Consider the following 13,698-nt stretch of genomic DNA (forward strand, 5'->3'; position numbering starts at 1 on the left):
GAAACGCCGGGAAGCCGAGCAGGTGCTCGCCAGGCGCAGGTCGCGGGCTGCGGGGCGGGGCTGCCCGCGCTCAGTCCCAGGCCCGGCGCACCCGGGCCGCCCGGGCCCGCGTCCGCTCGGCTGACCCCAGGTCCCGGGAGGGCCCGGCCGCCCGGCCAGCGGTCCCGGGCCGCGCGGGGCGGGGCCACGCCGGGGGCGGGGCGACGGCGGTCACGTGTGTACACAGGCCCCGCGCGGCGTGCGCGCCGTGAGCCCTGACTGCCCGCCCGCGGCGACTGCGCGGCCCAGCGAGCCGGTGAGTGGGCGCCGACGCGGGGTCGGAGGGGCCGGGCACTGGGCACTCTCGCGGGCGGCGCGCGGGGAGCGAGCCGGGGCTGCGGCCCCTCTGGCCGGGGGCTGCGCTCGGACTCGGGTCCCCGGGCCCCGCCCTGCGCTGTCCCCTGGGGGTGGGGGCGCTGTGCCCGCGCAGGGCACTGTCCCGGGGGTGGGGCGCTGTCCCCTGGGGGTGGGGGAGCGCTGTCTCCGTGCAGGGCACTGTCCCTGCGCCCGACCGTGTTTTGGGGGTGGCGCTGTCCCGGCGCAGGGCACTGTCCCGGGGGGGTGGGGCGCCGAGCCGCTGAGCCGGGAGGGCAGCCAGGCCGGGCAGCCCCGGGCAGGGTCAGTCACCTTCCCAGGCAGCTGAGCGGCTGCCCGCGGCCGAGGGAGGCACCACATGTTCCAGGGACTGACCAGCCCTCTGGGTCCCGTGGTCACAGCTCTCGTCCTTTCGTGATTACAACATTTCAGCGCGTTCCGAGCCACGTCTGGTGGGAGATAAAGTCTGTGGCTAACTGGCTGGGCTCCTGGAGAAGTAGGTCACCCCTGGCTCGGACAGGCTCCTCGGGTCAGAGGGGGCCTCGCGCTCGGCGCCCCTTCTGGGCGGTCCTGTCACAGCCGCGCCCCCTTCCGAGGGTGACCCTCACCGGGTGCCGTGCAGACCTCGGTGTCCCCTCGCCACCTTTTCTGTTGCTTCACTTTGTTCTTCCAATTCCGCAGCGAGTGAGGTCATGTGGCATCTGTCTTTCCCTGACGTGTCACTGAGCACAATACCTCTGGGTCCATCCATGTGGTCGCAAACGGCGAGATTTCCTTTTTGTGGCCCAGTGATGTCCTGTGTGCATGGGCAGAGTGGGCTCAGCGGCGGGACCCGGCTGCCTCCCTCTGCGTCCACAGCTTTTTATCCGCTCGCTGCACCCTGCCGCCTGTAAACAACCAGCTCCCTATCTTAAGCAACCAGCAGCCTGGCCTCCTCCTGCTATCTCCCCATCTGGCCGAGGCCAGCGTTCACTCACGGGGCAAGAAGCTGGCTCTACAGCCTCTGCACACCCCACCGTGTTCCCAGGCTGTGTCCTAACTGGGCCCAGTGGGCACCGCCGACGGCGAAGAGACGCTCTCCAACCAGGGCCTCAGGCAGCTTCCTGGTGACCAGGCCTCGGAAGATGACCGGCCTTTAACAACCGCGGCTCTGTGAGTGCTGACTGCCCAGGCGGGAAGCCACACCATGATGCCCGTGCTCAGGGCACACATGGCCGAGGGCGGTGGGCTCAGGCCCAACCAATGGTGTCGTGCTCCCTAGTGAGTGGGGGGACACCCTGAGCACAGGAGACATGGCTTTGGGGGGGATGTAAACATGGACACTGACCTGCCCTCCCGGTAGCTCAAAGCCCCTGTGGGCTGAGGGTGAAGGGCAGGCACGGCCACCAGTGTGGTTTAGGTCACAGTGTGCACACGGACTGTCTAGGAGACAATGGAAAATGATAGCCGTGCAGAGAACACAGGGGCTAGGCCTGTGTGATTCATGGGAGGAGGAGGGACCGCTGCTCCATCTCACAGCCTATGCCCTGTTCGAGCTCGGCGTGTCAGCGTTTTGAAAAACCCTAACTTAACTCTGGTGCCGTGTCACATACAGAAATTTTTTGATATTTGCAGCCATAGTAAAACAAAGATGTATATTTTTGATACTTATCTTATATATTTAAATGCCATTTAACAAAGAAAAATCAACCAAAAAAATGAGTTCGCGTGTCAATTCTGACACGCGTGTCATAGGTTCGCCATCACTGCCCTAGGGGATGCTGGGAATCCCAACAAAATAACTGCCACCCGGCCGTGTCTTGGGGGCGGGAGGCATGACCTCCCCGAGACTGGCCGCTGTGTGAGTGCACACCGGTCGCACTCCGGCCATAGGCAGTGCTTCCCATAGTTCCTCTTGCTGCTGCGGGCTCCTCAGCTTCTCAGGCTAAAGCCAGTGCACGACCGGGCAGCCGCCCAGGCCCGGCCCCGGCCCGGAAACGCTGCGCAGGTTCCACAGCAGAGGCTCAGTGTAGAGGAAGGAGGGGAGTCTTCTCATTTGAGCTGCCAAAACGGATGCTGCTGGGTCTCCATGTGCAGCAGAGCCCCTTCGCGGGCGGAGGGCCGCGGAGCCGGCCGGTCCCGGGCGTCCTCAGAGGCCCACCGGCCCCTCCTCCCACACGCGCCGCTGGGCCTGCCAGGAGCTGCAGGCTGAGGAAGCCACTGCCACGAATGGAAATAACTGGCTGTTCCTCCTCCGAGAGCAGTGGCGATAGGATCTGTGGGCTGAGTCCTTCCCCAGGTAAGAGCACACCTGGTTCAGAGCCGACGCCGGCGGAGCGAGTGAAATGCGACGCGCTGTGCTCGGCCTGGCCTGGCCCGTGGAGCCAGCCTCTTGTGTTTCCGGTTTCCCGTGGTCTGGTGGACCTGGAGGGAGCAGCAGCCTCAAACCAAGTTCCTCAGGTAACAGAAAGCCCAAGTAACCAGTCTCCATAAACAAAGAGCGTGTGTCCTGCTTCTCCCAGGAGAGGGGCCGTGGCTGCGCGGCCGCTGGCCAGGACCTGCTGCGTCTCCTCCCCGCCCTCCCCGAGCCAGCCAGCGGCCGTGCTCCCTGGAGAGAGGCGGCTCCGTTTGTGCATCTGACCAGGTTGCCGGGTTCATTGTCGCCACTCGGCAGTTTGGAGCCGTAAAAAGCAAAAGGCTGCCACATCCAAGTGACCCACCTGTATAACGAGCCGTTTCCCATCACCCCCCAGAAGGCACCGGCTGCGAGGGGATCAGGGCGTAAGCCCCCGTGAGACCCTGGAAACAGCCTCAGGAGCGTCTGCCCCGACCAGCGGGGTTACCTGTGGCTACACCTCTGCCAATGTACAGAGGAAACACGCGTTCAGGAGTCCCTTTCAAAGCATTTTGGTTGTCCCAGAACATTCGTGGGAGGGTGAGTCCCAGCCGAGCTCCTGCCCACTCAGGACGCACTGCCCAGCCTGGCCTCGACCGCACACTAGGTCTCTGAAGGTTCAAAGGTCACGCCATCTCGGCACCACAGAGCTCTCCCCGCCTCCCCCTTCCAGTCAGCGCGTCTGCCTCCGTGGGGAAAGCCTTTCACGTCACCCGAAGCATCTCTTCGAAGACGGAGCCAGCCGGCTGCAGGTCTCAACCAAGAAAGCGCCCCTTCAGAGCTCTGGTGGTGGGAAGAGGGACTCAGCAGGTGGGGCCAGGTGGAGACGGGCCGAGCTTCAAGGGCGAGTCTGGTGGTCAAGGGGCAGCGAGGAAGGGCATCCTAGGCCAGCAGTCTGTGTGTGGACAGCAGTGAATGTGAGCGGCCAGGCTATGGGCCGGCGCGGAGGACCTGGGTGCAGGACAGCGCCTCTGACTCGGAGCAGGGGAAGGTGAGGTCGCGCTGGGGGAGAGGACAGCTCGCTGCTGGCCTTGTGTGTACAAGATTCCTGGGAGGCCCCTGCTCCCTGCCATCTCGGCCCAGTTACTTCCCCAGTTGCTGCTCTGACCATGCCAGCATCCTGTTTCCATGGAGATCACGATTGACGCTGGTCCTGGCTTTAGCCAAGTTCCCTCTGGTTGCTATGGACATGCACTGGGCTTCGGGTTGCAAGTCTGTGCTCTTGAAAAGGCCCAGGAAGAGGGAGGCCAGGGCTCCCTCTGTGCCACAGACACCAGCCCAACTGGCCTGTGGTCCCTGCAGTGTCGGTTGTCATAGTTACGAACCTGAGCTTGTCACCTCTCCAGTCCCCATTCCTGGGGCAGCTGTGAATACAGTGAGGAGCTCGGGACGAGGGCAACCCCAGGAAAGCCCTGACTCAACCAGACCCACAGCCAGGCCTCTGCCGTCTGCCGGGCTCAGCGGGGCCCCCAGCATGCCCTTCTCGGGGTCCTCTCCCAGGAGGACTTGCACGTGGCTGTGACAGGTCTCACGCCCTCATCCCTCCCTCCTGGTTTTCTCTTCGCATGTGTCAGTGAACAGGACCCTGAGTTCCCCCACCCAGCTGCCTGTGGGGAAGATCTGGGGAGGGGGCCCGCACCCTCCTCACCCCGACACCAGGACGGCCAGGCACCCTGTGCTCTGCATGCCGCACTGATAAATCCAACTGGGCGCTCTGCGGCCTGCGCAGCAGCAGCCTCGGTCACCGTGGAGCCCTGCTCAGAGCTCCCTCACATGGAGGACGCACTGGCCAGGGCGGAGAGGCCAGCTGGGAGCTGCCTTCTCGCCTGGAGAGGACAGTGCTGCCACCTCTGGCCCCACCCCAGGACCGGGGAGGCTGCTGTCCGAGGTGCCCCGCTTGGTCTTTTGGGACTCAGGTGCTGGGCAGAGCCTGTGTGGCCTGTCTGTCCCGCAGGGCCTTTCAGCCGCACGCGGACTCGTTGTCACCGCTGCTGCTGCAGTGGGAGCCCGGGCCTCCAAGCGTCCGACAGGCTCCTGAAGGGGCAGCACGCTCAGGCCTGCAGGTGCCCAAGAGGAAGAAACCACAGGTGCAGAAGCACCTGCTAGGCCCAGGCAGAGCAGGGAACACCTGGACTCGCCTCCACAGCCCTCCAGGCCGGCAGGGAGAGCGGCCAGTGTGGCCTGCTCTGGAGTCACACACCTCCAACCTGCGCCCCAGAGCAGAGGACCCGGCAAGAGCCCGCCACCAGCCCAGGAGGGAGCGCGGCCGAAGGCACCCGCAGCACCGGCGGCCCTGGGCGGAGGCCTGGCCGGCCAGCACAGCACCTGGAGGACCGGGTGGTGGGGTGCGGGTGGCCTTGGAGGAGCCCCTTCGTGTGAGGAGGGACCGTCTTCAGCTGACGACATGCAGTCCCACTGAGGCTCCGGGAGGGCTTAGGGGCTGGACGGGACAGGACCTCCAGCGATGCTCAGAGAGGCCATGCCTGGTGCCGCGGCCGCTCACCTGGTCCCCGGTCGGGGTGGCCGTGATGGCGGCCCGAGGCCACCACTCAGTGGTAGAGAGGCCGTGGGCAGCGCCCGGCAACAGGGGACACAGGTGGACTCGGCTCTTCTGATCAGGCAGCTGGCCTCGCCACCTCTGCCTGGCCTTCCTCGGAATGTGGGACGGCCCCTCTGGCCCAGAGGAACTGACCACAGCTCTGATCCCTTTAAAGATTCCCAAGCCCCATGGCCCCCTGGCAGCTTGGGCAGGGAAGGCGAGTGCATTCTCATTCCTCACGAAGAGGAGCCCCCCCCCTCTCCACTGGGGAGCCTGGGTGCCTGAGCCCCCCACGGGTGGCAGCACCCTCCTGCAGGGCAGCTGCTCCCCGCTCCCCCTGGCGGCCCCCTTTCCTCCCCGCCATGAAGACGGGACATGCCCCAAGGCAGCACAGACACTTCCTGTGTCCTGCCCCCACGGAGTGAGGTGGGGAAGGAACCCGGACCAGGCAGGAGGGAGAGGCCAGGGATAGAGCCAGGGCCCAGCCCAGTGTGAGAGCCAGGGACGTGGGCCTGGGGTGCAGTCCGGACAGACAGCAGGTTGCCTTTCCCGGTGTCTCATGGGACACGGGCGTGGACGAGGCTGCCACTGCAAGTGGGCGACAGTCCTAAGAATCGTGGGGGAGGGTTTCAGGGAGTGGGCGGGTCAGTGATAAGAATGGGAAGAAGGTGGCCAAACCGGCCAGTGAGTCTGGAGGTGACCTGGCAGAGGCAGTAGCCAGAGGTGGGGCAGCAGCAGGCCTGTTCTTAAGGCTGGGCCGGCACGCCACCGGAGCCCTCTCAACCAGAGCCCTTCAGCCGAGGGCTGGCAGGACGCCGGCTGGCACGGGGAGGTGCTCTGCAGAAGCGCCCGTGGCTGGAGGGAGCCGCCTCCTCTCTCCTGTCCTGTCAGGGGACCAAGAAGCAGAGAGGCCCTTCCAGGAGCCGGGTCTGCACAGCTGAGTTGTGAGTTCCTGTCTCAGGAAGGAACAGGCTGGGTACCTGGAATCCGGCTGCCGAGGCCTGTGCCTGAGGGGAGCGGGGAGGGGGGAGAGGGGGAAGGGCGAGCGTTGTTGTTGGCCCCCCTCTTGCCAGGCAGCTCCTTCCGGACTCACAGAACCAGAGCCAGGAGGGAAGGGGAGTGACTGCAGGAAAATGGGGGCCAGAGGGGTGGGGCCAAGTCCAGCAACCCTGCCTCCCCGCCCCCACCCCGCGAGCTCACAGGGTAAGAGTGAGAGGTCCGCACTCTAGAACGTGCCAGACACCTGTTCACACCTGGGGGGACCAGGGACCCCGCCACTCCGCCCGTGGGCAGCACCAGACTGAAAGCGAGCGGGCACCGGGGCCTTGGAGCCCGAACCTGCACCTGAAGCCAGTCCCTCCCCTCCCGCTGGTGCGGGAGGCCACACGACGGGATGCTTACGAGCTGCCAGCACGCACGCACGCACGCACGCACGCACGCATGCGGCCGTTTCTGCTCTGAAGCCCAGCACACAGTCCCCACCCGTCCCCCTTGCTTCCAGGAAATTCTCTACGGATTTTATTCCATGTGACCATTTCCCAAGAACCAGCCCGCCTGGGCCAGAACCGGACGGTTGCTCGAGGCCAGCCACTGCTGCGGGGTGCAGTCCCTGGGCCGTGGCTGGGCCCTGGGGTGGGGGGCAGGCGGGCCTGCAGCCTGTGCTGCTGCCTCCTGGCTCTGTGCCCCGCCCACCCCAGGGACAGCACTGACCCGAGGCCCAAGGTGTGTCCAGAAGGTACAACTGTCCTGAGTTTCTGCTCAAATGTCTGCTCGGTTCACTGCAGGCGAGAGGAGCTCCTCGCCCTGCGTGCCCCACACACGGGCTGGGGCGTGCGGGCCGCCCGCAGTGGGGACAGAGCCGCCCGAGCCACCCGCTGCAGGAAACGGGCTGCACACAGCCTGGGGGGGGCACGGACCTGCCAGGGGAGCAGGGGCTGCTGCGAGGAGACGGTGGCCCGGCGCTCAGAACGTGAGCACGGACGGGGCAGGTGAGGGCAGGAAGCTGGCAATGGCGGCCTGAGAAGGGCCAGCCTTGTGGGACCAAGAGCGCATCTCTTGGGCTGTGTCCTGGCAGCGGACCCCCAGGGACAGACGCCACCTGTTCCAGTGACAGTGGGCATCTGCCTCCCAGGGGCTGCAGTCCCACCTCCTGCCCCCACGGGGACAGGTGGGAACCCCCTGGTAGACTCCAGGGGCCTGGGGCGTGCAGCTCGGCAAGGCCGGGGCGGCTGGAGTGGCCCCAGGAAGGCAGTGTTTGCTGGGGACGGGAACGGCGAGGTCAGGTGGACAAACCCCACACCCACGCTCCTGGCTCAGCAGGAGCCTTGAGAGGGAGGGGCACCAGGACAGGAGACAGCGTTCACACACCTGCGCCGTGTGCTCACAGGCTCGCTGGGGAACGGGAGAAGGGAAGCTGCGGGAGGCAGCTGAAGGGAGCCGCGCACGGCTCCTCCCGCAGCGTGTGAACAGCCAAGCTTCCCCTGAGCTGGGCCAGAGGCACCAGGGCCATGGGGGACCCTGCCTGACACACCTGCTCCCCTGGAATCCAGCCCCGCAGGCCGAGGAGCACTGTGCAGGGGGAGAACCCACTGCTCCGCTGGGCACTGTGGACAGTGATGTAATAGCAGGTGTGGGCAGAGCGGGGCTGCCCTGCGTTTCCGTTACCGCCTGCACCCCCCTCCTTGGGCTGCTGGGAGGCGCTCACGAGGCTGTGAGGACATTGCCACCCACACACTCGGTGTCCCTCCCGCCTGCCCCACGGCGGTCAGAGGGCGCAGGGGCGCTGACCCCTGTCTCGGCACCCCCCTCCCTCCCCACCACGGTGGGGCCTCCCCGCTGCTCACTGCTGAGCCTCAGCCTCCGGCACGGTGGTGGGGCGTGGCAGACACGGGAAAAGTTTGTGGGACGTGCCACGGGACGGGCTCGGGACTCAAGGCGGCAGAGCCCTTTGTCCATGGCACCCAGGGGGCAGTGCCCCGGCAGGGCTGACTGTGCCTGTGCCTGAGCCTGGGACACAAGTGTTGCTGAGCGGCCCTCACCTGGCCTGCGAGCACAGGTGCTGGGGCCAAACTACATCGGGTCCTAAGTTTTTCCTCCCAAGAAAGGGGATCTGCTCTTCCTGCCAGTTCTCTCCAATGCCAGTGCTGAGCCCACCCAGGCCTCCCACGCACCGGACGGACAGGCCACCCGGACCGGGCGTGCACGGCCCGTGACGCGGGAGGACAGGGCCAGGCTCCCACAGGCAACGTCACCTGAGCCCAGCCCCCTGCAGGTCCCTCAGGTCTCCAGCCCCTGGTGCGGGCATCTCCAGAGCAGCGCTTCCTACTTCCTGAGGCTCAGGCTCACCGTGACCGTGCACCAGCGCCCAGCGCCTCTGCCCGCTCTCGGGCTGCTTGTGCGGCGTCCTGTGCTACCCAGGCACCGTGAGAGACAGGGAACGCAGGCAGAGGGACTGTCGATTCCCACGCGTGTGGTGAAGAGTCCAGATTCAGGCCAGAAAGCCGGCTGTGTCCTCATTGGCCCAGAGGCTGCGCCCTCACTCTGTCCATCACTCAGTCCCTGCTCCCCTGGCAGGTGGCTCTGGAGCAGGAGGGGCTGATGAGGCTGAGCTGGCTGGGAGGCCAGGCCGCAGGCAGGCACTCCCTCCCCTGGAGGTGCCCGGGCTGGGCCACCAGCGTCCGAGGGCACTTTGTGTTCTTAATCTCTTTCCAGTAACAGAGCTGGGGGAAGGGCAGGGGCAGGACTGAGCAGAGGCCCGAGGGCTCCGGCCCAGGTCAGCAGGGGCTGCAGGGCGCCCGCCCGGGGGAGATGCCCTGACTGCCAGCCACTGTGGTGGTGAGCCAGTGGGGGCCGAGCCCCAGGAGCAGCCTGGGTAAAGGCCCGGTGCTCAGACTCCTCAGGGACGGGTCTGTGGCCCCGACATCACTGCCGCGCTGGCCTTCCTAGCCTGGCCCTCGGGCTCTGGGTAGCACCTGCGGCGACACGTGACTTTCATGGAGCTTCCTTGTTAAAAGGCTCCGTTTCTGGGGTTCCCAGCTCTCTGGGGACCTGCAGGCCTGGGGCTCTGGCTCCAGGTGACGACTAACCTCCCTGCTCTCCCCACAGCCAGCTGCCCCAGCGCCATGTGGAGCTGCGGTCCGCTCAACGGCACGGGTCGGGGCGAGGACCAGCCCCTCTGCCAGCACTCCCAGCTGGTGCTGTCCGCCTTCTCCCTGCTCTACCTGGCAGTCGGCGTGCCCGTGGGCCTGGGCTACAACGCGCTGCTGGTGCTGGCGAACCTGCAGGACCAGGGCAGCATGACCATGCCCGACGTCTACTTCGTGAACATGGCCGTGGCCGGCCTGGTGCTCAGCGCCCTGGCGCCCGCGCACCTGCTGGGCCCCAGCGCCTCCGGGTGGGCCCTGTGGGGCTTCGGCAGCGAGGCCCACGTGACGCTGCTGGTCCTGTTCAACGTCTGCTCCCTGGTGACCATGTACTCCACGGCCCTGCTCAGCCTCGACTACTACATCGAGCGGGCGCTGCCCCGCACCTACATGTCCAGCGTCTACAACAGCCGGCACGTGTGCGGCTTCGTCTGGGGCGGGGCCCTGCTCACCAGCTTCTCCTCCCTGCTCTTCTACATCTGCAGCCACGTGGCGGCCAGGATCGTCGAGTGCGCCAAGATGCAGCACCCGGAGGCCGCCGACGCCATCATGGTGTTCATCGGGTACCTGGTGCCCGGCCTGGCTGTGCTCTACGCCCTCGTGCTCATCTCCCGGATCCGCAAGGAGGACACGCCCCTCGACCAGGACTCGGGGAGGCTGGACCCCTCGGTGCACAGGCTCCTGGTGGCCACCGTGTGCACACAGTTTGGGCTCTGGACGCCGCACTACCTGACCCTCCTGGGGCACACGTCGCTGGCCCTGCGCGGGGGGGCGGTGGCCGGGCAGCACCTGGGGACGCTGCTCTTCGCGAAGGACCTGTCCCGGTGCTTGGCCTTCTCCAGCAGCGCCGTGACACCGCTGCTGTACCGCTGCCTCAACAGGAGCTTCCCCGGCAAGCTGCGGCGGCTGGTCAAGAAGATGCCCTGCGGGCGCCAGAGCTGCTCCGCGGACCAGGCGGGGGTCCAGCAGGTGCTGGCATAGACGGCCAGCAGCACGGGGCCAGCCCAGAGGCGCCGCTGGTGCACAGCCTGCGGGCTCAGTGCACGCCCACCGACCGGGTCTGAGTCCCGGGGGAGGAGGGGCCGGCGCTCAGCCAGTCACAGCACTTTGCCACCCGTAGCTCTGTCGCTGTCCCCGCGGGGAAGCGCCGAGGCAAGAACACACAACAGCACAGGCCTGTGCTCTGGACCCAGTGCGTGTGCGAAGGGGAGCTGCGCTCGGCCCGGCTCCTGGAGGCGGGCGTCCCCCCAGCGCCCTCCCACGGGGCTTCGCGAATGAAGTGATGGAAATGAAAGCCAGTGTTTATACTCTGTGTTGTTGGAATGCTTGATCCCCCATCTTAGGTTTTTTATAAAAAGATGCTTGAAAGAAAAGCCACGGAGCATTCAAATGAAGGAAACAGGACACAGCACACAGCACACACGTGATGGGGCGCGGCCGGGGCCACCACAGGGTCCTGTCGAGGGCGAGGCCAGGGCGTGCGTGTCCCACGCGGGACTGTGACCCCCTGGGGCCCGGGACTGAGCGCCTGGTCTGGAGGCTGGGACGGCAGGTGACCTCGCTCCCAAGCACAGACCTTGGCCCCCACGCTGCCGCCACCACCGGCCGCCAGGTCCGCGTCAGTTGACGCTGTGTGACCGGAGTGAGGCTGGCCTACGTTCGAGAAGTGGCTGCATGGGGTCGGAGGAGGTCAGCGGGGTTCACCCTCCTCCTGCCTCCATCCAGGCTGTTCTGTCAGCAGCCACTTTGCACTTGACGGAGCCCCCCCCCGCCGCCCCCAAGTCCTTATGACAGAATACAGGCTCGTAACCCTCTGATGCCAGTTTCGAAGCCCAAAAGCCTATGAACAGAAAGATTTTTCAAGTTTGCAGCCAATTCATTTGGTAGCAAACCCTGATGTGAAGTGGTGCCGTGTCTTTGGGAGGAAACAGTGACGCGACGCTGGGGTGCCCCTCCCGCGCTGACGGCCTGGAGACGAGCCCGCAGACAGGTGTGACCAGGGTAGTGCAGAGCGTGCGTGCTGCCCGAGAAGTGCCAGGACTCCCGGCCCAGTCCTTCCGCACCAGGCACAGCCTGTGCCCCGCCCAGGCCAACCTCACCCCCTCCAGCCTAGGCACCAGGCTGCACGAGGGGCCCCCTGTCATGGCTCCACCTGGGGGCCCGGTGGAGTGAGAGTGCAGCTGTGGCGGCGCTCCCCTGCACGCGGCTGCTGCTGCTGCTCAGTCTGCAGGCTCCAGGCCAAGGCCACGGGGCCCCCCAGGCACAGCGGGCCCTGGTCAGGGAGCCCGGTCGGGTATAAATAAAAGCCCGTTTGTCTGTCTCCCCTGCTCCGGCAGGGGCCCTGGGCGAGGGGATCCTGAGTGCCCAGCTCTGCCCACAGCCCTGACCTGCAGCCCAGCTGCTCTTCCCCAAACAGGGAAGGGGGCCTCAAATCACGATTTTAAATGTTGTTTCTCAGTGGTTTTGGCTACTAACTGGCTTGTTCCTGGGGGCCTCCTGGGGGCTGGGAGGGCTGCTGGCTCTGTCCCAAAGCCCACCTGTGCAGGAGAGTGTCCGCGGTGTTGAGAGCTCCTCCTGGTGGGGCACCAGCCGGGGCAGACTAGGCCCCATGGCAGACCCTCCCCTCTCACAGGGACCCTCTCCACCGCTCACCTGGGCACCAGGAGTAACCTCCACCTTCTCCGCCCCGGCCCCATGCCTGTGCTCACCCCACCCTGCACACCTGGATGACCCGCAGGCTCTCGCTGCCCTTCTTCCTGGAATGTCTGACCCGGCGCTTTCGCCACATTGCCAAAAAATGGGAGGAATTTGCGCTGCGCAGAGGACGACGAGGAGCTATTGGGAGTAGCCAGCAGTGTGGACTCAGTCCTGCCTTCTTTTAACTGACCAACCCTATGTTTGAGTTTGCACGATGCCAGGATACAAGCTCTCACTTTACACCCAAGGTCACTCATTCTGCCAGCACTCTTGACTATTGTAATTTTTAAGTTAATTATCTCACTTTTGTTCACAAAAACTCACCTACCTTGTCATGCTTCACAAGAAGTTATACTGCATGTCAAGTTCTTGAATTTAAAATCAGTTGGAATTGGAGGCTTCCTCATTTGTAAGCTGTGACAGCTGCCCCGGGGGCCACACCATCTGTCTGAAGTTCTATGTATTTGAAAGTCCCACACATTGGGAGACTATTAAATTATTTGATACTTATTCTCCAGCCTCTGAATGCTCAAATCTGTGTCTCCAAGGTTAGGCGACGTATCTGAGAGGACGACACAGCAGGACCACAGCTGGCCCTTCGCCTCCTCCCGTCCCGTCACCCTGCTGGCTCTTTCTGTGGGTCCTTCCCTCCCGGCCGCTGGCCAGAGGCCGGCGAGTCTGTGGCCTGCGGCTCTCTGTGGAGCAGACCTGGGAGCATCCCGGGGGCTCCAGCTGCCTCCGGTGCCTCTGGCCAGCGTGGGAGCCCCATGTCCCCCTGCAAGGGGCCTGTCTCACCAGGGCCCTCCATCACTGCACACAGTAAGCACTCAGGACATTGGAGATTGGATGAGCAAGTGAGTAGCGACGCAGTGATTTTAACACTCCCGCCGTATATTAATAAGGAATATGCAGCCCTGGCCGGGGGCGCGGCTGATTGGAGTGTTGTCCTGAACACCAAAAGGCTGTGGGCTCGATCCCCAGGAGAGGTGTGTATAGGAGGCAACCCATTGATGTTTCTCTCTCCCCCCTCCCTTCCTCTCTCTCTAAAAATCAACTGAAAGAAAAAAGCAACACGAGGCACCAAGGCTGCACGAGAGGGGTGCGTGGCACCGTGTTCCACGTGCGGCCGGGGGGGGGGAGCCGGGGGGGGACGTGTCCTGAGGGATTCCTAGGCCCCGAGAACTCTGCTGCTCACAGGAGACAGGGCACAGAGCAGGTGGCCAAGTCTGTGCTCTAGAACCAGCCAGGGGTCCCCACGGGCACAGGGGCCTCAGAGGGAGCGTCAGAGAGCTGCGGGCGCAGGAAGGAAGGGAGGGGTGGGAATCTGGAAACAAGAACGCTCATTGCTGCAGCACCCAGCGTGCGCACCTGGAAGTTCTAAGCAGGAGTGACTCGGACACGCCTTCCAGGGTGACCGCTTGCAGCTGAGCAGGCGCGTATGCAGAGCTCCCCGCAGTGGCCGCCGACGGACCTGCCTCAGGGCAGAGGAGCCAGCGAGACCCCAGAGTCAGAGGGAGCCCCCCGCACGCCCGCCACCCCCGGCTCCTGAGGGAGGAACTGGGTCTGTGCCATGACAGGAGGCTGCTAACAGG

At 65.2% G+C, this 13,698-nt stretch overlaps 2 protein-coding genes across 3 annotated transcripts in view; one reads left to right on the forward strand and one right to left on the reverse strand.

Annotated features, from left to right (window-relative positions):
• CHLSN (cholesin) overlaps positions 1–13,698 on the reverse strand; it is a 64,595-nt gene that overhangs the window by 14,678 nt on the left and 36,219 nt on the right. The window lies entirely within an intron of this gene.
• On the forward strand, positions 219–12,618 carry GPR146 (G protein-coupled receptor 146). Its single transcript, XM_070414241.1, has 2 exons — positions 219–295; positions 9,372–12,618. The coding sequence occupies exon 2, from the start codon at positions 9,389–9,391 to the stop codon at positions 10,388–10,390; it is 1,002 nt and encodes a 333-aa protein (XP_070270342.1). The 5' UTR covers positions 219–295; positions 9,372–9,388; the 3' UTR covers positions 10,391–12,618.

This window comes from Myotis yumanensis, unplaced genomic scaffold (assembly GCF_028538775.1).
Source record: "Myotis yumanensis isolate MYYU_CA2020_CCGP unplaced genomic scaffold, mMyoYum1.0.hap1 SCAF_5, whole genome shotgun sequence".
In the NCBI taxonomy this organism is placed as follows: domain Eukaryota; kingdom Metazoa; phylum Chordata; class Mammalia; order Chiroptera; family Vespertilionidae; genus Myotis; species Myotis yumanensis.